Below are 24,694 nucleotides of genomic sequence, written 5' to 3' on the forward strand. Positions count from 1 at the left end.
GAAGCGCGAGTACGAAAACAAGGTGCTCGAACTCACCAACAAGCTCGAGGTCGACCTGAAGTGAAATGTATCAAGGTTTCAACCGGAAGGATCGTGCGTAGGTCATTGAGAAGCGAAGCAGCGAGCGACGCGCGCTCCAGGAGAAGCGCTACAAAGAAGAGATCGAGTTCCTCAAGTACCAAGGCCAGCACCTCGACGCCTTCCTCAAGTCGGCCGGGGGTGGCGCCAGCAAATAGCAATAATGATTACGCATCAAAGTTGTCGAGCTGCACCTCGGCGTGCGCGTACGAGGAAGCGACGACCTTGCCGTTGATCAAAAAGAGGTGTGGCTCAGCGACGTGGACGCAGTGGTAGCTAATGGTCTATCCGTGTACACATACCATTATTGTCGTATTCTCCATCACCTGTCGTCGCCAATGGTGAGGACTAGGGGTCTGTACCGTGCTATTGTAGGCGAGCGACATGACTCTCAGGCACGGGTCGAGTACATAGACCGTGTCGTCGTCCGTGATCTTGACGCTGGCTTCGCTGTCGAGATGGTAGACCGACACGGCGCAGGACGTCTCGGCACTGTCCATCATGATGAAGCAACTACCACCAGATTAGAATCAGCAGCGAGGACGGTCGAAATACCCGGGCGGCTCGTGGTTACGGGGCACGTCTGCCAGCAGCTTGAGCGCGATGACAACACCTTCGTTCAGGCCAAGCCTACAACATACAAGTATGAAACAGCCCATGGCGAGCAAAAAGCAACGTACTGGAGGGACGCGATCGGGCAGGGCGACCGGCCTTGAATGTCGACTGGTGGCGGGACGTTCCCGGCAAGCTGACTAAGTTTCTTGGGCGACAGACGAGCCTAGCACCAACATGTGGCGTCGACCGTCGGAAGAGCGTGGTGTACCTTGCGCAGCACGAGCCCGGACACGTGCTTGGTGTACTGGACGATGGCTTCCACGAGGTCGATCGCTCGAAGCGACGGGTCCAACTCGTGCGCCCGCAGATAGCTCGCGACGGCTTCGGCGTAGTCTTCCTTGTACCGTTGGACCTACGTCGGTGCGACTTGAAACATTGAAACTTTTTCGTGGAGCATTGTACATTGGCGCGGTTGAAGTGCAAGTCGGGGTTTTGCCCCGCGCCAGCCTTTTCCTAAGCGACAACTCAAGACGGCGTTCGACATGCAAGACATTTACAGCGCGGGTGTACGCGGCCAGCGACCGGTCGAGGTCGACCGTGCTGTGCGAGTCGCCAAAGAAGAGCGCGAGGTACGCATTCCCGAGCACGTCTACGCTTTCTTCTAAGCGACAACTTTAGTCGTAACTACGTACACCACGACTCGCCGTCGGTCAAGTCCAAGCTCACGGCTTGCTTGGCGCGCTGGAGGCTGGCCTATCGGCGGCGTCTCGCTTCGATAAGCAGACAATAGCGTACCCGAACGTGGTCGGCCTTGTCTTCAGGCTTGGTCCCAAGCTTGCGCAGTACCATTGAGAGACTGCGCAGCGCGTGCTTGCTCGAGCCGTACTCGAGGCAGTTCTCAAAGCAGTTTTTCGCTACGAGCAAGTCGCCTTTCTTCCAGAAGCAGTTGCCGAGCGCAACCCACGCGTCCAGGTTGCACGGATCGAGCTTCGCCTACGCAGCCAGACTGCGATGATGGACGAGCAACACGAAGACGTGTACGGCCTGCGAGAGCAGCTGCTCGGCCGTCGCGTCGTAGGACGGGAACGCATCCAGCGCCTTGCCCTTGAGGTAAAACACGGTCGCGCGGAGCTGCCGGTACTCCTCTACGCATGGATGTGATGCGAATGGGGACGTCTATGATACAAAGAGGAGGCCATACGCAGCGGAATGGCATCGACGAGTGCGACGACGTCGTCGGCAAGGGCTCGGAGCTTGCTCTACACGCCGCTGAAGCCTCATCGGGCGTGACGTGGAGCGCACCTGTTTCTCGGTCTTGTCGGCGCAGAAGAAGTGGTCGTGGACCTCGTAGAGCTCGGCGAGCTTGGCCTTGGCGGCTGCGACGGCCGCGTCGGCGTCGGTCGTTGCTGCCATCACGATCCTGCTGGCCTCACAAAATACACTGGATGCTTTTTGGCTAAACGCACCCAACTACAAACAGTGTTTTCACCAGCATTTTCGCAAAGATTTCATCGAGTGTCGGACTGCAGCACTCCATGGTCTGGTACACGCTACCCAGAGCCCATACCGCACGTCGACGTTGGGCCTCTCTCGCCAACGGGTGCGCCGGAGGCTGGGGAAAGACCGTCACCAACGGCCAAAGTTGCGTGTTATTAGCACCGTCGGGAACGTTCGGGCGGCATTCCATGGGCGATCGACGCGGTTGAAAATAACTTGGTGTTTGTATGCAATAGAATGCAAGGGCCGGCGGCTGCAGAAACACTGGATGGGGCAAAATCGATTTGGCGATGGGCTTTGCCTTGGAGCTCGTGGAACATGCGTTCGGGTCGATCGGGTCGGCGTCGCCGCTCAAGAAGGCCGCGGGCGTCAACCTCCCGCGCGGACCCAAGATGTCGTCGCCCTTTGCCTTTCCGCTCATCCACTCGTTCCATGCGTCGACCGACCGGCCGGCCTTTTTGGTGCACCCGCTCGGCAACGCCGCTTCGGCCGCCGCCCATGACGCCGCCGAACCATCCCCGGCCGCGCCAAGCGTCTCGCCCGAATGGCTTCTTCGCGTGTGCGAGCAGCATGCGGCGCTCACGCAGAGCGTCTTCTCCGGCCTCGAGCTCGCCAACTCGGTCGTCGACGCGCTCCAGACCGACGACGCCGAGTCGACCGTGTTCAACCTCCTCGGGTTTGACGGCTTTGACTTGATTCAGGAGATTCTCTCGAACCAAGGCTCGATCGTGGCCATGACGTCGGCGCAGCTCTCGCGCGCCCATGCGATCACGCATGGCGTGGTCGGCGCCGGTGGCAAGACGAAGGGTGCGTCCATGAGCATCCAGAGCGAGACCGACCAAGCTGTGGCCCGCCACGCGCGTAAGGAAGCCCGGCGCAACGCGCGGCGCAACCCTCGAAACGACGAGACGCATGACGAGGCCGACTGGCTCGAAGCAGCGGGCTACGACATGGACGTGGTCAACGCGCTCCGCGAGAGCCAGGCCGGCCCGCGATCGCCGACGTCGCAGCTCAAGGAGCAGTTTGGCGACTTGTCGTACGACACGAGCTCGATGGCGTCCGGGCTGCCGGCGAACGCGGTCAAGACAGTCGAGAAGGGCTACGAGAAGGTCTTTATCCCGCCGTTGATCGCGCGGCCGACGTCCAAGGACGAGCTCGTGCCAATCTCGGCCATGGACGACTTTGCCGTCGGCGTCTTTGAGGGCATTACGCACCTCAACCGCCTCCAGAGCAAGCTCTTTGAGGCTGCGTACCACTCGAACCAGAACCTCCTCGTGTGCGCCCCGACCGGCGCCGGCAAAACGAACGTGGCCATGATGACGATCCTCAAGGAGATCAAGAACCAGCGCTTGTACAACGGCGGCGACATTGGCAGCATGAAGATCATCTACGTCGCCCCCATGAAGGCGCTCGCGCAAGAGGTCGTCACGCGCTTCTCCAAGCGGCTCAAGTGCCTCAAGCTGCGCGTGGCCGAGCTCACGGGCGACATGCAGATGACGAAACAAGACATCGAAGACACGCATTTGATCGTGACGACGCCGGAAAAATGGGACGTCATCACGCGCAAGACACACGAGCAAGCGCTCATCTCGCAAGTGCGCCTCCTCATCATCGACGAAGTGCACTTGCTCGCCGACGAGCGCGGGCCGGTCATCGAGACCATCGTCGCCCGCACACTGCGCCGCGTCGAGTCGTCGCAGACCATGATCCGCATCGTGGGCTTGTCGGCGACGCTGCCCAACTACAAGGATGTCGCCGAGTTCCTCCGCGTGCCACACCCCAAGGACAAGCCGAGTGGCGGCGGCCTCTTCCACTTTGATGCGAGCTACCGCCCGGTGCCATTGGCGCAGACCTTCATCGGCATCACGGACAAGGGCCGGAGCAAGCAGATGGCCGCCATGAACCAGCTCGCGTACGAGTATGCGATCGAGAACCTCGAGCACGGCCAGCAAGTCATGATCTTTGTGCATTCGCGCAAGGAGACGGTCGGTACGATCCGCGCGATCCTCGAGATTGCAGCGCGCGCCGGCACGCTCGACCTCTTTTGCTCGGGCACGCCCGTGAAGGAAGCCACGGCCCACGCGCTCAGCGGGCTCGTACTCAAGAGCCGGAACCGCGAGCTCCAAGAGTTTGTCGGGCACGCTTGTGGCATCCACCACGCCGGCATGCTCCGCTCGGATCGCAATTTGACCGAGCAGCTCTTTGAGAACGGCCAGCTCCGCGTGCTCTGCTGTACGGCGACGTTGGCGTGGGGTGTCAACCTGCCCGCGCACGCAGTCTTGATCAAGGGCACGCAGATCTACAATGCTGAGAAGGGCTGCATGACGCCGTTGAGCATGCTCGACGTGATGCAAATCTTTGGGCGCGCCGGTCGACCGCAGTACGACACGAGCGGCGAAGCGACGATCGTCACGACGCACGACCAGCTTGACCACTATCTGCGGCTGTTGGTGCACCAGGCGCCGATCGAGTCGGCGTTGATCAAGACGCTGCCGGACCATTTGAACGCCGAGATCGTCTCGGGCACCGTCGCCAACATGGCCGAGGCGCTGGTCTGGCTCAGCTACACGTACCTGAACGTGCGCATGCTCCAGAGTCCGATGACGTACGGCATGTCGTACGACGAGCGCACGAACGACCCGATGCTCGTCAACAAGCGCACGTCGCTGCTACAGGAGGCCGCCAAGACGCTCGAGAGCTGCCGCATGATCCGCTTTGACCAAAGGTATGCCACGTCCCATCGACAAAGCGGTGTATCAACTTGATATTGTGTAGCCGCGGCGAGTTTGCGTTGACCAACTTGGGCCGTGTGGCGAGTCACTACTACATTACGCACGCGACGATCGAGACGTTCAACGACATGCTCATGAGCGACATGGACGAACAGACCGTGCTCAACGTCATTTGCTCGTCGACGGTAGCCCGATTCGATCGAAGTGTATCAAGGTATCAAGTTGTCCGTACCTAGGAATTTGAACAAGTCAAGGTGCGCGACGACGAGCTCGTCGAGCTCGACAAGATCAAGAAGGCGTGCAAGATCCCGATCAAGGGCGAGAACACGTCGTCGGGCAAAGCCAACATCCTCCTCCAAGCGTACATATCCAACATGTCGCACAAGCTGTCGAGCTTCACGCTCATCTCGGACACAAACTACGTGGCCCAGAACGGGTCGCGTGTGACCCGGGCGCTGTTTGAGATCTGCCTCAAGAAGGGTTGGCCGCTCGCAGCCGAGCGCGTCCTCAACATCGCCAAGTCGATCGACATGCGGTTCTGGTCGACGCAATCGCAGTTGCGGCGCTTTGGCAACGTCCTTCCCCACGACGCCATCATGCGTCTTGAGGAGCGGTACGGCAACGACATGGACACGGTGTCGACGCTCACGGTGGCCGACATTGGGCCGCTCGTCAACGGTCCCCGCGTCGCTGAGAAGGTGCTCCAGCACGTGCGGTACCTTCCGTACTTGGACGTGGACGTGAGCGCGCAACCCGTGACGGACGGCGTCCTCCGGCTCACGGTCAAGCTCAGCTGCGACTTTGAGTGGGCCGATATGTACCACGGCAAGGTCGAGTCGTGGTGGGTCTGGGTCGAGGACGAAGCCGCCATCTACCACGCCGAACACGTCTTGATCCACAAGGCGCAGTACCTCTCGGGTGAAGTGATTTCGCTTGTCTTCCACATCCCGCTCTTTGCGCAGAGCGTTAACTCGTACATGCTGCGCGTCTTGTCGGATCGGTGGGTTGGCGTCGACAGCCACCACGACATTGATGTGCCCGCGCCCAAGAGCTCGGCGCCGTCGCTGTTCTACACGCCGTTGCAGTCGTTGCATCCGCTGCCGATTAATGCGCTCAACGAGCCGGCGTTTGAGGCCTGCTACCCGTACCCGTTCTTCAACCCGATCCAGACCCAAGTGTTTCACACGTTGTACCACACGGACGGGAACGTGCTCCTTGGGGCGCCCACGGGCAGCGGCAAGACGATCGTGGCCGAGCTCGCGATGCTGCGCGTGTGGCAGCAAGCGGCGTCGCAAGGGAACCCGCTGGTCGTGTACGTCGCGCCGCTCAAGGCCCTCGCGCGCGAACGCGTCAAAGACTGGACGCACAAGTTTGCGCGTCTCGGGAAGAAGGTCGTCGAGCTCACGGGCGACACGACGGTCGAAGCAGCGGTGCTCAAGCGCGCGTCGATCATCGTGACGACGCCGGAGAAGTGGGACGTGGTCACGCGCCAGCTCACGCGCACGTCGTTTGTGCAGCAAGTGCGCCTCGTGCTCCTCGATGAGATCCACTTGCTCGGCGAAGACCGCGGCCCGGTGCTCGAAGCGATCGTGTCGCGCATGCGCATGCTTCGACCGTCGATCCGACTCGTCGGCTTGTCGACCGCGCTCGCCAACGCGGTCGATGTCGGTGCATGGATGGGCATTGAGGAGCCGTCCGCTGGCATCTTCAACTTTCGCGCGTCCGTGCGGCCGATCCCGATGGACGTGCACCTGCAGGGGTTCCCGGGTCGCCACTATGTGCCCCGGATGACTGCCATGAACAAGCCGACGTACGCGGCGATCGTGGCGCACTCGCCCAAGAAGCCGGCGCTCGTGTTTGTCGCGTCGCGCGCGCAGACGCGGCTGACGGCCATGGCGCTCGTCTCCTTTGCGGCGCTCGACGGCTCGCCCAAGCAATTCCTCCATGAAGACGAAGAGGTCATGGACGCGATCGTCCAGCAAGTGCGGGACCCAGCCCTCAAGGACGCGCTTGTCTTTGGCATTGGCTTGCATCACGCCGGTATCTTGGATTTATGGATACTTGGATCGATGATTCATGGATATATCTAGGATTGAGTGCGAAGGACCGGGATGTCGTCGAAGAGCTCTTCTTGCACGGGAAGATCCAAGTCGTGATCTGTACGTCGACGTTGGCGTGGGGCGTGAACCTCCCAGCGCACCTCGTGGTCATCAAGGGCACCGAGTTTTACGACCCAAAGCAAGGGCGGTACGCCGACTTTCCGATGAGCGACATTTTGCAGATGATGGGGCGCGCGGGCCGCCCGCAGTTTGATACGACGGGCGTCGCGGTCGTCTTGGTGCACGAGGACAAGCAAAACTTCATCAAGCGCTTCATCTACGAGCCGATGCCGGTCGAGTCGTCGCTCCACCTGCAGCTTGAAAACACGCTCAACGCCGAAGTGGCCAACGGCACGATCAAGAGCATTGCGGACGCAGTCACGTACCTCTCGTGGACGTTCCTCTTCCAGCGGGTGCAGAAGAACCCGGCGTACTACGGTCTCGACGAAGGCCAGGAGACGAGCTATTTCTTCCAGCGGCTCGTCACCGACATGCTCACCAAGCTCATCGCGAACGGCTGCGTGCGGCAAAGTGGCAAGGCGCTGTCGCCGACGCCGCTCGGGAAGATTGCGAGCGCCCAGTACCTCGACTATGCGACCGTCTACCACTTGCACTCGGCGCTGTCGGCGCTTGACGTGTCCGAGGCGGAGGACGAAGCGCGCATGAAGGCGCTGCTTGCCATCATTGCGGGCTGCGCCGAGTTTGCCGAGACGCCGCTTCGTCCGCACGAAGCCAAGACGAATGCGGCGCTGTCGGCGGCGGTGCGCTTCCCCAAGCTCGAGACCGCATGGAAGTGGGACTCGCATGGCGCCAAGATGAAGACGAGCATTTTGCTGCAGATGCATCTCGGCCGCATCCAGGCGCCGTCCAGCGAGTGCTACAACGACCTCCGCGTCGTGCTCGACAACCTCCCGCGCATCACGGGCGCCATGGTCGACATTGCTGCGCTCCTCGGACGCGTGCCGCTGGTGCACGCGTGCGTGTCGATGGCCCAAGGCATGCTCTTTGGCAAGTGGCCCGATCGCCTCGGGTGGCTCGAGCTGCCGCACCTCTCGGCGGCCGATGTCCCCCACTTGCCGCCTATCGCCAAGGCGGCGGATGCGGTCTGGCCCAAACGACTCGGCAGTGAGAAAGTTCGCGACCTCCAAACCGCGCTACAGCAAGTGCCGCACGTCGACGTCCGCGTGACACAGCAGCCGTCGATCAAGAAGGACAGTGTCGACGTCACGGTGAGTGTGCGCGTCACCAATGACTCGCTCTTGCCGTCGGTGGTGTCGACGCGGTACGTCAAGCCGCGCCCGCGCCTGCTCTACGCGCTGCTGGTGGACGCCAAGGACCCGAGCAAGCTCGTCGGGATGGTCCATCTACCGTACCGGCGCAGTGCGACCAAGACACTGACGTTGCGCGGCGCCCCGGAGCGCGCGCTCGACATCCAAGTGGTATCGAATGCGTCGGCCGTCGTGTTGGTGCCCAGCACGACGTGATTCTTGTCAAGAGCACGATGGGTCAGAGTAGTACGAAGCTTCGTAGTACGCAATGACTAAAACAAACTAACGGCGTGTTTTCTACTCGCGCAAGAAGCGACCAGGTGCCGTGACGTGGCAGACGTACGGTGATGCACCAGCGCCACCTCGAGACGCCGTGGCGACGAACGCGCGGGACGACCGGTTCGATTACTCCAGCGGACCAAACACCAAGACATATGGTCTGCACCGTGCGAGTAACGAACGGGTGACGATGACTTTACACTCGGCGGACGAGTGTCCAGGACCAGCTTGCACGCTGCGAGGTGAAGTGCTTGTCCTTGTCGATGAATCGCCGTAGGTTGGCGCCAAGGACGCTGACACCGGCGCATCGACGACTCGATACCCGCGTGATCACGGTCAACATGTCTCGCACCACGCTGCGTTAGCACTGCGTTGTGTGGTTTGGTCGTCGTCGAAGAAGCAGAGGAATAATCATGTGTTGGCATCGTTTGGTAACACAGCAGCCGTGAGCGCATTTGGGTGCGGCGGTTCAATATTCCTTGGTCCTCCTTCTTTCTATCGGAAGCGAGGGTGGCGGCCGGTGTGGCCAAGGACGGTGCGTCGGTCCTTCGCAGCCGCGATCGTTGTCGTCGCTGCCTCCGGCGTCAAGGCCACACTCCAGAATACATGTTGATGGTACGCATTTGACACGCATAGCGAGTGGCAGCCAATGAAATCGCGCGAAAATATCGAACCGACCAATCAGCATCGAGAGCGTTTGCACTTTAATTCCAGCGATGCCAGGTGGTGCGCCAAAGATCTGGTTTGAATTTTATTATCTTGGACTTTGTATCGACTTGCGATTGCGCAGTTGAATTTCGCAGCCGGGCGCGAATGCGGTAAACATCCCGTCGAACGTGGGATGGCACTTGGATCAGAGACGACGCGGCGGTCACTTGACGACTGCATGGCGCCCTGGGACACCAAGTCGCCCGAGACGGACGACGCGATGCGCAACGACCGCGAAGCGCGCCTCAAGAAGGATCGCATGCGCAAAACCAAGTACCGACAAGAAAAGATGGCCGAGATGCACGAACTCAAGGTCACTGCAAGCGCGCTCACGCTGCAGCTCGAGCAGCTCAAGACACAGCGGAGCCAGCACGTGCGTCCGCGGCTACCGTCGCTCACGTCGCTGCAGGCGCCGCGGCTTCGGCTGTCCTGGAAATTGATTGCGGATCGAGAGAAAGCGGGTCTTGCGGCCGCGTACGCCGAGCAGAAGCGGCTGCGCACCGACCTCTTGCAGGACCTCAATCGCGCCTTTTACCTGCTCCAGTCGCAGCGCCGTGCCCCGCGCGAGGTAGTCCGACTGCCCATGCATCTTGTGTTTCATGCATCTCTTGCGCCATAACAGATGGTGATGGACCTGCGGCGCGAGCCGCGCACCGCGACCACACTGCCGCACCACCCACTGCGGCGCCTCGAGACCATCCAGCGCCTCTTGCAGTGGCAAGCCGACCACGTCAACGATATGTTCTTAGCCCGCGTGCTTCCAGCGCTCGACGACGACGACGATCCCGCATGGACCATGGAGCTGTCGACGGACGTCGCGTCGGTTGCGTATCTCGAGACACGAAGCCTCGGCGTCGTGTACGCGTCCGCGGTCGACGTCGGCGCCGTCCTATGGCAGTTCGAGACCGCGCAGTCCCGTCATACCAAGGTACTTTCTGGTCATTTCAAATCCAAACACTACACTGTCGTAGGTGGTGCCACTCGACGGCGATACCGCCTTGGTATCGGGCTCCAGCAAGGACGACGACACGACGCTGCTCAAGCGGATCGTACATCGAACTGCCACTGGCGCACCACGCGTCCTGCTTCTTGCGCAGAGCGTGCTCGCCGACGAAAGCGTCTCGCACCCTACATCTTGCAATAGCGTGGTGATGTGGTACGTAGCATGCGTTGCATACTTCCATCGGAAGCTCATGAACGCATCATAGGCTTGTGGTCGACGAGCTCCCGCGCGGAGCGTCCGACGGCCCCGTGAGCGTCTATCGCAGCGTGCAGCAAGCCGCTTTGAACGGTCCGCTCGATGTGTACGCCGAGCACTTGGTCGCGACGACGGCGACGCGCGCCCTGCGGCAGCACGCGCTTTCGCGCCATTTCCACTGCCTCTAACTTAATCAGCGCAAGAAGAACGAGACGTGTTGGTGGACTTAGATGAAGCCGAGCTGCTGCGCGGCCTGGTCGACCTGCGCCTGGATGTCGGGCGACTGGCAGTTGTTGCGGACCATCGAGAGCTTCTCCGGGTCCTTGAGCTTGACAGCGAGTTCGAGCGCCGCAAGCCACATTTGCAGATGGATGAACGTATCAAACTTCTCGTCCGGCTGCGTAATGCGCGCCGCGTACGACTCGGCTTGGCCCTTCTCGCCTTCGCGGAGGCACGCGACTGCGAACGCCTTGAAGCCGCACGGTGGCGTCTTTTTCTCTTGGGAAAACTAGATCCACAATACGTACACAGTGCCCTCCAAGTCAGATCTACCTTGTGGAGGGTGTCCCACTGCTGCGTCTCGGCGAGCGCTTTGATCTTGACGTGGTAAAAGCGCTTCTCGGGGACCTTGAACTTTTTGGCGAGGCCGGCCGCGAGCTGCAACGACTTGGGGTCGCGCTTGGCGTCCATGCAGAGCTGCTTGATCGTATCGCTGAGCGAGAGGCCCACAAACGAGGTTGAGATGTGCGGCGCCTTTTCATCGAGCTTCTTTTGCTCGACGAGGAGGTCCATTTGCTCCTCCGTGAGCTTGGCGTTGATCGGGAGCTTGGCGACATTGAACTTGGCCATCGCGTCCTTGAGCACCTTGAGCTTGGCGTCGACGTCCATCACTTGGAACGACTGCAGCACATCGTAGTTGGCACTCGCCATATCGGGCCAAATCGCATCTACACGGAATATGAACTTGATACATTGATACAAAACATACCCAGCTTCTCGCGCGACTCGCCCGTGCCAATGTAGTAGGACGTAATGAGGTGGATCGCATCCGCGTACATGGGCTCCGACTGCAGCACGCGGCGAAAGTCGTCGACCGGCACGAGCCGCTCCATGTGGAAGAGCGCCATGTAGATGAGGTCGGTCTGGCTCGACTCGAGCGCCTTGCGCAGCGCGAGTTCGCACTCGCCCATCGACAATAAGAGCGGCACTTGGTCCGACGCGTTCTCTTCCAAATCCAGCAGCATCGTCGCGAGGCGGCGGCGGCCCGCGCGCTCGGCGCAGCTCGCAATCTCAGAGTACGAGACGAGCGTCGCGTCCTTGAGCTTCTTCCGGACAAGCGACACGACCGCTTCGTCCGTCATGGGCGCGTCGCCAAACGAAGCCTTGACCTTCTCGCACGCCCAGTGGACGAGGACGCGGTCCGGCGAGATCTTGAGGTACTCGCAAATCTTGATCGCGAGGTAGTGCTGGCGCATGGCGACGAGGCGCGACACGACCACGTCGCTCGTGAGCCGGTCAAACTGCCGGAGCGTCAAGGGCAGACCGACCGACGGCTTGCGGAGTGCGTTGAGCACGCGCAGCTTGCGGCTCATGTCGACAAAGAGCTCAGAGTCGTAGCCCGAGCTGCGTGCGTCGGCGCTGTTATCAAAGAAGCACTTGCCGTACGCTGCCGCGCGAAGGAGCGAGAGCTGCGCTGCGTAGTCAAACTCGTTGCCGGCAGCGTTGATGCAGTCGGTGATCGCTTGCTCCAGCGTCTTGTGCACTTGGATCGACCGAATGTTCTCGTCGGCCTTGGCGTCGCCCGAGTCGAACGCGTCGAGCGCGTCAAAGAGCATCGCGGCTGGCGACGTGCTGCCGATGCGCTTGATGCTTTCGGTGGCCTTGGGAACGCGCATGAGGAGCTCATGGCCGCGGCTGCTGTAGATGCGGCACGAGTCGACTTCTTGGCAGAGCTCGACAGGGCCGTCACACGGAAACTTGAGCCACGACCCGAGTGGGCCGACCATGATGAGCCCGACGTTCTGCCAGTAGAGCACGACCGAGTCTTCGCCGCACCAGAGCATGCTCTTGGGCGTCGCTTTCGACGACGTCTCAAACTCCAAAATCTTCTTGTCAAAGTTGGTATTGAGCACCGTAAGGACGCCGTCTTGGGTGTACATGGCCATAAACATGCCATTGGGCGCGATCGCAATCGCTTCGATCGGCGCCTTGATCGACTCTTCGAGGTGCATGTCGGTCATCGAGTCCTTGTTGCTGCCCGGCAGCTTGGAGAGCACGACGAGCGACTTGGCCGACGTGCCGAGAAAGATCTCGGGCATGTTGGTCTTGACGAAGCGCGGGTGCAGCACCGCCATGCATGTCGGCGGGTTCGCCTCGGAGATGCCGGTCTCCATGATGAGGTCGATGCGCGGCGAGACCGAGTCGATGTCCATGACCTGCACGACCATGTAGTTGCCGAGGAGACAGGCGATGCCGCCGCCCCATGACTCGAAGCTCCAGATCTTGGTGTTGAGGTTCCGCGACACGATGTTGAACGAGTTGTCGAGCTCACCCATGATGCTGTACGTGACGCAGAGCCCATCGTCAAAGACGCACAAGAGGCGCATCTCGTCAGTCCACGCCATGCCGAGGAGCGTCTTCTTCTTCTCGTCATACTCCTTGAACGAGATGGACGCGAGGCGGCTACCGCACGCGTTGAAGATGAAGAGCGTCCGACTCAAGGACCCTTTGGCGTCCATCTTGACGAGCAGCTGCGACTTGCGGAGCAGCGCGACGGGGCCGCCGTACTGCGCTGGCACGACGTCAAAGTCCTTGAGGTCGCCGACAGACGCGACTTCCTCGCGCCACGACGCGCCCATGTCGAAGAGGTGGTGGCGCTGGTACTGGGCCTCGCCCAGCGCGTGCCACTCGGAGGGATCCATCGGCAACACGAATTTTGCAGTCACTCCACAATTCGGCACATGGCAAGCGGATTCGGCATCGAAGGGGAAAATTCGGCACATCACTGGTAATTACGGCAGCATGGGCTAGCATTCGGCACATACCACGTCGCTTCGGCATCATTCAGAAAATGAATGCGGCTTGTGCCATGCGTATCGCGTCAGGCCAGTGCGAGCAAGAGATCATGGGACGTGTGGCTCATAAAGTGTACGCTGTGTACATGAAAATGAGATGTCGTACCATCCAGCAAAGACCGATAAAGGTCAGCAGAGGCGCGGGCGGAAACAACATTTAAAAGTGGCATGTGCCGCAAGAGAGCACCGTGCCCGCTCATTGGCCGGATCCCGACATTGCGATCTTCTCTCTTTCGATGACTAGCTTATCATCGACTTGTGTCGTTTGCATCTACTGCAAGCATGGACATGGTTGAGTGCAGTCCTGCTGACATTAACAAAACCTGATCTGTACACAAATTATATGAATGATATTAGTCTTCGCCTATGTGTCGGGTGTCGAGCGTCGCTCCGGCTTGGGGCTCTTCGCCTCACGCGCCGCCATGTGGGCCTCGATCAAGAGGCGATTTTTCGTCGCCGTGTCCGTCGCCTTGGTCGTGGGAGCCTTGGCGTGGGTCTTGGCGGGCGGGTTAGAAAGCGAATCGACGCAGCCTCGCCCGCCACGACACATGCCAAGGCCCCCAAGGCCAAGGCAATGGACACGGCGACGACAAATCGTCTCTTGTTCGAGGCCCACATGGCGGCGCGCGAGGCGAAGAAGAGCTCAAGCCGAAGCGATGCTCCGGCACCGCAAATTCGAGACTGACCACGTCGCAAAAGGTATGCGCCACCAGATGCGCCACGCGCAATTGTATTACATATTAACCACAAGATAGTTAAATAACATCGCCATGGGTCGTAACCCTACCCCCGTCCACTTGCCCGCAGCGTATTTTATTACAAAAGTCCTGGCACTGCATACAAACCCTTAGTCTAATGTAAATAGGGTATTTTACGATTCCTGGGTGACTTCGACGCGCAGCAGAGAATACATTCGCCTAACCCGCGCTCCATGATGACACGCCGGACGCCATTCCTTGGGCTCTGCTGGTCACCGCACGCCCGCAAGCTCAATGTAGGAGCCTCGGCGAAACGTCTTCCTCCTTCTGCTTGTATGTGCGCGCTCTAGTCCGCAACGCTGTCGCTCACCGCTCTGCAAAGTTTGCCAGTTCTACGACCGTCGACGTTGTTGAAGTGTCGATGCTCCACATCGTACTAGACGTTCGCAACATTCTCGAACGCTGTGACGCACGCTGCGTCGGACTACTCTGTCATTGGTAGCGCGACCGAGTACAGCGTAGACCAAGGCGCGTCGCTCGTGACGGCGATGCAGCGCCGACTCCCACGCGGCTTTGCAGACGCCAACATGACCGCATGGTGGTCCACAAGCCAGCGCCTGTGTTGCGCGCTGACTTGCTGCTGCATGACTACTTAAAGTTGATGGAACAGGTCATTCTTCGTGCTTGCGTCTTTCGTGCTGGTCCAAACTCGATGGAAATACCATCCAGAACTGGTTTTGATGGAGCATTTCGTTCCAAGGAGGAGCAAACCGGTCATTTGATGGGTGGCAGTCAGGACGGGAGAGGCTGGACGGGAGTCGACACGATACGTCCCTTTGGGCGCCGTTTTGGCGGGCGAGTCGACGAGTCGACGACCATTGTACACACCATGTCCCGATACAGGTCGACCAAAATGGCGACTTGCAACATGGCACTTTCTAGCCTAGTTCATCTCGTCTTGAGGTAGTTGTTGTGGGCACAACACGATGCAGCATGGCCACGCCGGCGACGCGCGGGATCGCTACAAATTTATTATTGCAGGCAAAAGACGAGCGAATGCCCAATGCGCGCTATGCATCGCTCGACGCGCTAAAGTCAGTTCTGAATCTTTACTCTCTTTTCTGAAAGCGAGCTCCGACCTGAGCCCAACGACCAACGTGTACTCCTCGGTGCAGAGGTACATGTAGCTACCGCGGAGGAAGCGATGTCTCCGGTGACGGTGTAGTTGATAGGGTATCCAAAGAAGTGGCTCGGCGTCAGGTTCGAGAAGGTCTTGGGCTTCGATACTACTACTGCTAGTGCGTCGACCTCAACTCCTCGAGACCTTTGCCACATGCAACCGACCGGCTAAGAATACCATCCGGTATTTATATTCCAACATGAACGGCGACGAGCCGAGTCGCCCGGCGCCGCTCAAGGCCAAGTTCCAGATCGGGAGCGCCCAAGCGCCCATCAACTACAAGTTTCAAGAGTCGTGCTTCCACGTCGATGACATTCCGCCGCAAAAGCTCGCAGCCAAGCGCGAGATCCAAAAGTCGCTTGCGTCGCAGATTCTCGCCATCGACAAGCACGAGTGGGACCCGTCGACGGCCGAGACGATGCTCAAAACGCCGAGCCACAAGCGCACCTTTGTGCACGCCGAGGTATCGTCGTCGAAATTCGACACCTTGTCCACGATACAAAGTGCAGATGAACCACGGCAACATGTACCAGTACAACTTTCGCGCCGAGAAGCTGCCCGACAAGTACCCGACGCTCCTCTCCAAGCCCAACAAGTTCAACACCGGCATCCTCGAGGTGGCGCAAACGAGCATTTACCGCGGCGAGTCGTTTGGCGACGAGCGCATGATGCGGGTGCGCGGGTCCTTGCGACGTGCAGCGACGCGCATTTGATGCGTAGGGCATCTGTAAACGCACAGAAGAGCTGCCAAATCACCCAAACCTCGTCGACGCCGAGCGCTGGAATCACTCGACGCAGTTCTCCAAGCAAGAGCTGCGGCACAAGGTACACCTTGTCGTCGATTCGCAAGACACTATTGTGTATGAGTCTAGTTTAAAGAAAAGGAGGCCGCGCGGATAGCCAACTCGGAGCGAGTGATCGCCGCGACCGCCAAGGCCCACAAGAGCGTCATTGCACTCTACGAAGAGCAGAAGCGCACGCTGCGCGAGCAAAAGGCTGCGACGCTGGCATCGACGCGCAAGTAGATTCATATGTAGAGTTATAATCGACAATAGGTCATCTTGTGCACTCTCACGTGTGGTCGGGAGCTATGACAGCAGGGCAAATAGTGCGGGCTAAAGCCGGCATCCCTCTCGAGGATCGTCCGTCTAGTCTCTCCAGGAGAGGGTCGAGCAGTAAGCCGGTGGCTTCTCGATGCATCCATCGAGGTTCTTGGTACATGCGTCGAGAAAGAACGCACAGTACGAGACGCGTGTCATGCCAGCTTTGTGGATCGCGCGGGTCGCCTGGTACAACCTGATTTCCCGCCAAAATGCAAAGTCGTATCCGGCGTTTGGATCATCCGGTTACGCGTGGAAAGTGCAAGATGGCGGCAACCGACGACGTCAACACGCTGGTGCGCCAGCTGCAGCGCCTGCCGGCGGTGCAAGGGTCGCTGGTGCGTGGCCTCGATGGACACGTGCACATTGACGGCGTCGCGTCACCCATCGACCTCGCGCGGGATACGATGGCGATCCTCGCGGCGCATCCGTCCGGCCACGTGCCCGCGTCCAGCGTGCACTTTCTCAACGATGTGCCGCTGGACGCCCGGAACGTAGCCGTCATTCGCGATGCCATCGAGGTAGCAATGACGCCAGAAGGGTCATATTCCCTAACGCTCTCGCACGTCGTTCTTCATCATGGCGGCGACGTGGCGCGCCTCCCATCGACTGCCCGATCGTTCGGTACGTTGGTGGTCTTCTACGCGTCGACGGCGGTTGGCGGTGACATAACGGCGTCGCTGGACGGCGCAAAAGAGCACTGTTCGTCGTCAGACATGACCTTTTTGGCGTTCAACAACGCCTGCGACGTCACTGTGGCACCGATCATGAACGGTGCCCGCGCGATGCTCGTCTTTGACCTCGTCTACCGCGATGCCAACTACGAGGCGCCGAGTGTTGCCTCCGTGCTGACGGCGCTGCAAGTCGCGGCAACGAAAAAACGGCAAAAAACCACGCTACGCGCCCAGGTGCTGCTGCGGCAAGACGACCAGCTTGACATGGAGACTTTGGCGGCCTCGGACAAGCTGTTTGTGCAGCGCCTCGTGGATACTGACTGCTGGGACATTGCAGTCGTCCTCGCAGAGCCGCGACAGTGGGCTCCTGCAAACCAGCGCATCGAGAGCGAGGCGGTCGAGGTACGACGCGTCATGGTGGGACCAGTCCCAATCAGGCTCTCGCATGACGTAGGACAACATGTATCTTCTTCGAGCTCCTGACGACGAGCAAGACGGCAACGAGGAAGCTCGTGACGACAACGAGGAAGACGATGAAGAAGATGACGAAGATGAGGAAGACGATGAAGAAGATGACGAAGATGAGGAAGACGATGAAGAAGATGATGAAGATGAGGACGGCTACTACGAAGATGACCAGCCGATGTATTTCATTACTGCGTATGTCATGCATCCATCGAATGCTCTGCCGCCCGTCTTCGCGCATGCGCTCGACACCAAGCCGCTTCTGACGTATGTACAAGACGTCTACCTGCCGACGACGAGAAAAGGCTGTCTCGTCTTTTGGCCAAAGCAGCATCGGCTTCGGCTGCTCGGTTTCCGCGCCTCGCTGCGGCAGCTGGATGCGCTCGTGACGGGCGCGTCCACCGATCTCTACGGCTATGCATCGATGTTGGCGTTTGCTTACGCGGTGCTCGGCATGGTCGGCTCGGATGTTTCTCGTCTTTCGGAGAACACTGATGTCCCTGACGTCACGCGTCTCGGGCGCGTGCTCGTGGCGCTTGGCGACGTTCCGTTGCTGCGAGCGTTCGTCGCAGCGATCAATCTGCGCGAGGTTGACGCGCAGTTGCAAGCGCTGCTCGTGACGATGCTACGTCATTTCGGATGGCCGATTTTTGATGCGTCGATTCAGACGCTCTTGCAGCGTCCACATTTGGATCTGCTGGACGTGCAGCGTGGTGCCGGCCTCGTGGCTGCGTGCCTTCCACTGAAGCAGCCGTATATGCGCGAGTTCCTCGTAGCGGCCTACAACGCGCTGCTCCAGCAAGTGAGCACTATTGCCATGTCGACCTCGTCTGCGATCGAGCTGCTGCGAGACATGTTGCTCATTGAAGCGCATTTGAACCAGACGCGGGACGACGACCGTGAAAGCATGTACCTCGGCACACGGCTGCCCCTGGGCGTGGTCCACCACATCTCGTCGTTCCTCTGCCCCGGTGCGCTGGCCGATATGGTCTGCCTCCCGCCATGGGTGTTTGACCCGATCCACATCATCGCACCTGCCATCCGTGCGCTCCGGAACGCGTCGCTGCCGCTCCAGCCGTATCTCGCCGTCATCGACGGCGCTGTCAAGCGTGCGCTGCAGATTCCAGCCCGACATGATGACTTGAGTCATGGCTGGGCGGCCGTGCTGGTGCTGCATCTGGAGACCGTCAACGCCGTTGACGACGAGCTTCTCACTCGATTCTTTGCCACGTGCGATCGCGCGATCGGCATTGAAACGATCTACGACCTTGCGACACAGTCTCTTGACGCGGTGCCGCTGAACGTTCGGACCTTTTTGGCTCAGTACCTCGTGCAAGCGGCCACGACGCTCGTCACAGACAACGACGAGGACGAGGACGGTGGCATGGTGGCGTCGGTCGCCAAGGCATGGGCTGCGCTGGAAGCGTTTGACCTCGACGATGTCGGTCCGCCGATCGTTGCCGCGGTGCATCAGCGCTGGTCAGCGCTCGCAACCAACGCTGAGAAGATGGCTCTGGCGTCTCGCATTATGCAAACGTGGTACCCCGTCGTGGCGACGTCGCTCCTCCTGCGCCCACTGCTGGTGGCGATACTGCCCGTGCTCGAGGGGTACGTGGCAACCCACGAGCGCCCGACGATTCCGACGCAAGCGTGGGCTCTGCCGCGTGTCTACTTTGCGTGCGACTGCGAGCAATGCACGGCAGCACAGAGCTTCGTCGCCGATGCGACTCGCGGCGTCTTCTCGATGTCCAGTGGGCATTTCTGCATGCATTTTCTCGCGCGCATTCTGCACAACCGCCCGTTTCCCGACCTCACGGTGTGCGAGGACAACGAAGACGTCTTTGAGCTCTGCAAAGCTGGTGCGGAGGAGCTTCGCCGCTACGATCGGCTGTGTAGCTACGTCGATAGCATCCGTACTGCGCTACACGACGACGCTGGGCAGGAGCCTGTGACCAAGCGCCGTCGCCTTGACGATGCGGGCGCTACGTAGAAGATCTTGTCGTATCGAAGGCTCATTGTCGTGGCTCTCGCGCGGATGCAAGCCTAAAGTACAAACAAAATGTCTTCTTTTCTGCACATAATGTGTGCTCACGGCTAGGACTGAGATAGAGATCGCCAACAGAGACGCGTGAAGCTAGTAGGAAGAATCCACACCCTGGATCCCTGGAGGACAGGAGTCGTTGGCATCACACCCTTCTACCGGTAATTCTCTGCGGGTACACGTTCATTGAAGACTATTGGCTACTAGTATGCACGAAGAACTCGGCTTCGCCAGGCCGATCTCGCCACGCCCCACGGCGTTGATGAGTTCAGGAACCCACAACGACGTTGCCAAGCAGATCCCCAGACGAAGATTCCTGTTCGAGCCAAAGAGTTCACCGACGCGTGTTGCAGACGTGCGCGGTGACAATGGCCTAAGGTTAAGTTCACACGATAACTGATGCAGATCACCAAAGAAGAAGCATCTCGTTCGAACCAAAGACTTCGCCAGAGCCCCATGCTGCATTTACTTGTCTATAGCACAACGATTCCCCAAGTTTATTCCAGCAGATTTGCTCATCACGCTTTGGACGTCAGATCGACGTTAGGTATCAGGTATCAGATGGCGTCGTTGACGGCAGACTGCCAGGCACACGAGCCGAGTTGCCCAGAGTCGCCTTGCTCTTGCCAGCAATTTGTACACTCAAGTAGAGAAGCATCAATATCCTCTACGCAGCTCCAAAGCTCGATCCATCGAGTGCTGATGACTGCAGATCCGCCAGCCCCGTCATGACACGAGAAGACATATGTGTTTACCATTGTCCAATCATTATACGTCCTCGTGATCACATCCACCAATCATATGGCTCAAAGCTACTCGCGTGGCTCAGGACGGCCTCTACGAGGCGCTGGCGAAGTCTTTGGTTCGAACGAGATGCTTCTTCTTTGGTGATCTGCTTGCGCTATACGTGCACAAAACCTGAGGTCACTGCACCGCGCACATCTGCCACTCGCGTCCCAGATTCTTCCTCTCGGGGGATCTGCTTGGCGTTGCCGTCGTAGGTTCTACGACCCTTTGCTGGCTTGCACCACAATGCTCAGTTTCAAATATCTTCAATCAACACCAAGACACCACCACCATGCCCAACCTCTTTTCGCCCATCCAGATTGGCCGCTTCACGCTGCCCAACCGCATCTTTATGGCGCCGCTCACGCGGTGCCGGTCGTCGCCGGGCGACCACATCCCGTCCGAACTCATGATCCAGCACTACGCAGACCGGGCGTCGGCGGGCCTGACCATCACCGAGTGCTCGATGATCGCGCCCAAGACGTCGGCCTTCTTTGCCGAGCCCGGTGTCTACTCGCCCGAGCAGTTGGCGGTGTGGAAGAAGATCACGGACGCGGTCCATGCCAAGGGCGGCAAGATCTTTTGCCAGATCTGGCACGCTGGCCGCGGTGCGCACCCAGAGCACAACGACGGCGCCGAGCCCGTGGGTCCATCTGCGATTGCAATCGACGGCTTCACGTACACGCCCAGCGGCCGCGTCCCGTTCGTCGTACCGCGCGAGCTCACGCTCAACGAAATCGCTGCGATCGTACAGCAGTTTGCGACGGCGGCGCGCAACTGCGTCGAAATCGCTGGCTTTGACGGCGTCGAAGTCCACGCCGCGAACGGGTTTCTCGTCGACCAGTTCCTCAAGGCGAGCTCCAACACGCGCACGGACGCGTACGGCGGGTCGCCCGAGAACCGGACGCGGTTCCTGCGCGAGGTCGTCTCTGCTGTCGTCGACGCCATCGGTGGCGACCGCGTCGGCGTTCGTTTCTCGCCGCTCAACACGGGGTTCATTGCGTCGAGCGAGACGGACCCCGAGGCGTTTGCAGCCTATGTCGCTTCGACCATCAACGCCTTTGACGTGGCCTACGTGCACGCGGTGCGCCGCGACAACGCCGGTCAGCTCACGGGCGACATCGTGCCGATCTTTCGTCAGCACTACAAGGGCACGCTGGTCACGAACGCGCAGTATTCCCAGGACGAAGCGACCGAGGCCATTGAAAAGGGTGAGACTGACGCGGTCGCGTTTGGGAAGGCGTGGCTCGCCAACGCCGACTTGGTCGCTCGCTTTGAGCGCCAAGCGCCGCTCAACACACCGGACCCGTCGACGTTCTACTCGGGCGGTGCCAAGGGCTACAACGACTACCCGCTCTTGGCGTGATAACATTTGGTCATCCACTTGCTGTGCTACGTCTGTACTGGTGTTTGCGTCGAAAGCAGTGCTAGTGTTATGCAGGTTTGGGTTAAGACAAGTTGTACGAGTTACAATTTGTTGAAGAAAGCGAGATAGGATCCGAGTGGATCCTGTGGACATGGGTTTGGGGTTTGCAGAGAAGGGAATGGCTGTGGTAGGGATGAACACGCTGGTGAAAGACGCTGGTTGAAGGTTGCTCGGGAGCATTTTGTTTTATTCACTAGCATTGTGTTTTATACATGTTGGATTGGTTTTAAACACGCATGGATATCCGGTTAGATGCCAACGTATCCGAACCGGTTGGCATCGAGTCGATCGCCAGTAAATCGTCGAGCGCCGAAGATGCAGCGATCCATGCCCCTCCTGCGACGCGCGCTGTCGACCGCGGCCAAGCCGGTCAAGCCTGGTGCGTAACCTGCTTCCTGCATGCGATAGAAGATGCTTCGTCTGCACGGACCATGCTGCTGCTGGAAGCGACGGCTCATGCGTCCTGTAGAGTACCCGACATCGTTCCTTGGCCACCTCACGTCGCAGAAGCTCAACGTCTTCAACATTGGTGTCACGGTCTTGACGCTGTCGCTCTCGATCCAGCTCGTGGCGATGAAGCAGGAGAAGGAGGCCGTCGAGGCTATGAACGCGGTCTTGGCCAAGCGCATGGCCAAGCTCGAGGCGCGCCTCGCCGACTTCAACGTCAAGGTGCTCACGGACGAAGAGGAGGCGGCCGAGAAGGAAGCCGAGGCCATGCGCAAGCTCGACCGCGAACTGGAAGAGAAGGCCAAGAACGCGCCCAAGACCAAGGGCGTCATGATCTAAAGCCTCGCATTATAACGACAAAGCCTTGCAGCGGCTTCCTCTTCCTTTATACACCTATGTCCCGCTACTTCTTGGTCGTGCCTGGGAGCGACCGCTTCGTCGAGTTCGAGTCGAGCTTGTTCATTTCGTTGACGGCCGTCAGGATCTCGTTGATGTTGGTTTCCAGCACCATGCCGCCCATGACGATCTCGTCCAAGACGTAATGCACCTGCGTCCATGAGCCAATGCCATCGGATCAATGAGTACCTTGTCGCTGTGGAAGATCAGGTCGAGCTCGCACACGTTCTCAAAGCACTTGTCGAGCGTCTCGACAAAGACTACATTGGCTCCATGAGGCCATCGTTGGGGAGATGGACATACCTTGGATGAGGTCGAGGATGCCAAGGTCGCTCTCTTGCTTGTCGACCGCAAACACAAAGTAGAGCGTCGCGTAGTGGCGGTAGATGAGCTTGATGCCATCGCCCCAGTAGCGCACGCTAGCCAAGCGCATGAGTCAATGGCGTCCATAGACCATGTAGCATGCGCGTACCTGCCCTCGAGAAAGTTGCAGAGCGTGTCCGGGCGCTTGGACACTTGCGTATAGATATCGCGGATGACCGCCTGCTGCTCTGCGTCCGGCTACATGCGCATGAGGTCGACGTCGGCGAAGAGCGCATGTGACGTACGACGTGCTCGTAGAACTTGACGATACGCGCCTTCCCGTGGTTGTTGACGATCAGGATCCCCTTGATCATGCTGGCCGCTTCGATATTGACGACGACGCAGGCCCTCAACCTTCCATGCGTCGATGCCATTGGTCAAAAAGCGTCGCTATTTTTTCGATGGATGGGATTTCAGCCAATCCGGGCGCGCCACTTGCGGCGCCCAAGAAAGGCCGAGCATCCGATGCGAAGCTCTCTCAGCTAGATCGCTCAGCTCCGTCCCTCAGCACAGTGTTGAGCAATACCTCGTCACGGCTAACCAGCTAAACTGTTGCCCAGGTATCGCCCTTGCAAATTGCACGTACTCTGGGAGGTTGAGAACTGGGCTACATATAGCTACTCTAGCTACATTGCGGGCGCTGGGCCGTCGACCAGCAAAAGCACCCAGGTCAGCATCGCAGCAGAGTGACATACCTTGATGTCAAGTAGAGCTAATACGTGGCCTGGTGCTTACAAAGACATGGGCGCTACGCTCGTTCGCATGTGCTAACTCGTAGTTCATCGTGCTGCCACCGATAGCAACATGCAATCATATACGTTCTTATTCCAGCAAGTAGATGCGGTTGGCAATGTCTGTGACCATCCAGTCGATGCCGTCGACGAGGCCATCGCCGGTGAACGCGCTGCACGACTGGATCTTCCAGTGGCGGTTCTCGAATTGCGCTTCGTGGAGCCCGAGCGCAACCACGATTTCGTCCGGGCTGAGCGCGCCGGGGAGGTCCTGCTTGTTGGCAAAGATGAGCAGCGTCGCGCCCGTGAGCTTTTCCTGCGTCAAGAGCGCTGCGAGCTCGCGCTTGCAGTCGTCCATGCGGCGGCGGTCGGCGCTGTCGACGACCCACACGAGGCCGTCCGTCTGCTCAAAGTAGTTGCGCCAGTACGACCGAATCGTCTGTTGACCGCCAACGTCCCAGACGTTGAGCTTGAACTGCTTGTACTCGAGCGTTTGGATGTCAAAGCCCAGCGTCGGGCTGATCGTCGTGATGTCTTGGCCCATAAACTTCTTGATGATCGTCGTCTTGCCTGCATTGTCGAGGCCGCTAGACAAGAGGTAGCATGAGCCACCGCCACCTCGTCGTCGCCACGTACAGCACAAGGATCCGGACCTCCTTCTCCTTCTGCTTGACCTTCTTCAAGATCGTGAGCAGCCCCATACCGACGAAAGCAAAATTGCAAGCCAATTCGGCAGGACGGTCGCCAGTAGACTATTCGAACGCAACTTTTCGATCACTCACACAGGAGACCTGTGTGTTTCTAGTGCAAACGCTTTGCAAGCACCTACCCACGGATGCAAATGCAGGTGTGTCGATATGACCGCAGTGCGCTTGCGTCCGTCGCTCCGACGACTATCG

General features: G+C 59.4%; 11 protein-coding genes across 11 annotated transcripts in view; 7 read left to right on the plus strand and 4 right to left on the minus strand.

Annotated features, from left to right (window-relative positions):
* The window catches only part of SDRG_02333 (hypothetical protein), a gene marked incomplete at both ends in the record, with an annotated part of 579 nt that extends 343 nt beyond the window's left edge, over positions 1-236 (plus strand). The window contains 2 exons of the mRNA XM_008607914.1: positions 5-49; positions 102-236. Of these exons, the coding sequence (XP_008606136.1) occupies positions 5-49; positions 102-236 (180 nt within the window). The remainder of the gene's footprint in view (positions 1-4; positions 50-101) is intronic.
* A 9-nt stretch (positions 237-245) lies between these two features.
* On the minus strand, positions 246-2,046 carry SDRG_02334 (hypothetical protein; the record flags this gene model as incomplete). Its single annotated transcript, XM_008607915.1, has 12 exons — positions 246-362; positions 441-591; positions 634-708; positions 759-856; positions 902-1,045; positions 1,096-1,146; positions 1,191-1,282; positions 1,326-1,386; positions 1,429-1,626; positions 1,675-1,778; positions 1,835-1,892; positions 1,936-2,046. The coding sequence occupies 12 exons, from the start codon at positions 2,044-2,046 to the stop codon at positions 246-248; spliced, it is 1,260 nt and encodes a 419-aa protein (XP_008606137.1).
* Positions 2,047-2,369: 323 nt separating this feature from the next.
* On the plus strand, positions 2,370-8,538 carry SDRG_02335 (hypothetical protein). The gene is made up of 4 exons (XM_008607916.1): positions 2,370-4,855; positions 4,906-5,047; positions 5,099-6,902; positions 6,953-8,538. Exons 1-4 carry the CDS (start codon positions 2,421-2,423, stop codon positions 8,443-8,445), a joined length of 5,874 nt encoding a protein of 1,957 aa, XP_008606138.1. The 5' UTR covers positions 2,370-2,420; the 3' UTR covers positions 8,446-8,538.
* Positions 8,539-9,343: 805 nt separating this feature from the next.
* Positions 9,344-10,640, plus strand: SDRG_02336 (hypothetical protein). Its single transcript, XM_008607917.1, has 4 exons — positions 9,344-9,784; positions 9,839-10,144; positions 10,188-10,372; positions 10,425-10,640. Exons 1-4 carry the CDS (start codon positions 9,350-9,352, stop codon positions 10,600-10,602), a joined length of 1,104 nt encoding a protein of 367 aa, XP_008606139.1. The 5' UTR covers positions 9,344-9,349; the 3' UTR covers positions 10,603-10,640.
* Positions 10,608-13,365, minus strand: SDRG_02337 (hypothetical protein). Its single transcript, XM_008607918.1, has 3 exons — positions 11,403-13,365; positions 10,967-11,361; positions 10,608-10,922 (listed from the first exon to the last, which is right to left on the minus strand). The coding sequence occupies exons 1-3, from the start codon at positions 13,333-13,335 to the stop codon at positions 10,641-10,643; spliced, it is 2,610 nt and encodes an 869-aa protein (XP_008606140.1). The 5' UTR covers positions 13,336-13,365; the 3' UTR covers positions 10,608-10,640.
* A 2,193-nt stretch (positions 13,366-15,558) lies between these two features.
* On the plus strand, positions 15,559-16,434 carry SDRG_02338 (hypothetical protein). Its single transcript, XM_008607919.1, has 4 exons — positions 15,559-15,829; positions 15,876-16,040; positions 16,087-16,191; positions 16,239-16,434. Exons 1-4 carry the CDS (start codon positions 15,566-15,568, stop codon positions 16,389-16,391), a joined length of 687 nt encoding a protein of 228 aa, XP_008606141.1. The 5' UTR covers positions 15,559-15,565; the 3' UTR covers positions 16,392-16,434.
* Positions 16,435-16,727: 293 nt separating this feature from the next.
* SDRG_02339 (hypothetical protein) lies at positions 16,728-19,685 on the plus strand. The gene is made up of 2 exons (XM_008607920.1): positions 16,728-17,542; positions 17,595-19,685. The coding sequence occupies exons 1-2, from the start codon at positions 16,733-16,735 to the stop codon at positions 19,593-19,595; spliced, it is 2,811 nt and encodes a 936-aa protein (XP_008606142.1). The 5' UTR covers positions 16,728-16,732; the 3' UTR covers positions 19,596-19,685.
* A 1,039-nt stretch (positions 19,686-20,724) lies between these two features.
* On the plus strand, positions 20,725-21,798 carry SDRG_02340 (N-ethylmaleimide reductase; the record flags this gene model as incomplete). The annotated part of the gene is made up of 1 exon (XM_008607921.1): positions 20,725-21,798. The coding sequence occupies one exon, from the start codon at positions 20,725-20,727 to the stop codon at positions 21,796-21,798; it is 1,074 nt and encodes a 357-aa protein (XP_008606143.1).
* A 333-nt stretch (positions 21,799-22,131) lies between these two features.
* On the plus strand, positions 22,132-22,739 carry SDRG_02341 (hypothetical protein). The gene is made up of 2 exons (XM_008607922.1): positions 22,132-22,237; positions 22,328-22,739. Exons 1-2 carry the CDS (start codon positions 22,174-22,176, stop codon positions 22,642-22,644), a joined length of 381 nt encoding a protein of 126 aa, XP_008606144.1. The 5' UTR covers positions 22,132-22,173; the 3' UTR covers positions 22,645-22,739.
* Positions 22,709-23,378, minus strand: SDRG_02342 (hypothetical protein; the record flags this gene model as incomplete). Its single annotated transcript, XM_008607923.1, has 5 exons — positions 22,709-22,852; positions 22,891-22,961; positions 23,005-23,120; positions 23,174-23,262; positions 23,310-23,378. 5 exons carry the CDS (start codon positions 23,376-23,378, stop codon positions 22,709-22,711), a joined length of 489 nt encoding a protein of 162 aa, XP_008606145.1.
* A 387-nt stretch (positions 23,379-23,765) lies between these two features.
* Positions 23,766-24,503, minus strand: SDRG_02343 (ADP-ribosylation factor-like protein 2). The gene is made up of 2 exons (XM_008607924.1): positions 24,432-24,503; positions 23,766-24,382 (listed from the first exon to the last, which is right to left on the minus strand). The coding sequence occupies exons 1-2, from the start codon at positions 24,494-24,496 to the stop codon at positions 23,887-23,889; spliced, it is 561 nt and encodes a 186-aa protein (XP_008606146.1). The 5' UTR covers positions 24,497-24,503; the 3' UTR covers positions 23,766-23,886.
* Positions 24,504-24,694: the final 191 nt, after the last annotated feature.

Source organism: Saprolegnia diclina (genome assembly GCF_000281045.1).
Source record: "Saprolegnia diclina VS20 unplaced genomic scaffold supercont1.5, whole genome shotgun sequence".
NCBI classification, from domain to species: Eukaryota; Oomycota; class Saprolegniomycetes; order Saprolegniales; family Saprolegniaceae; genus Saprolegnia; species Saprolegnia diclina.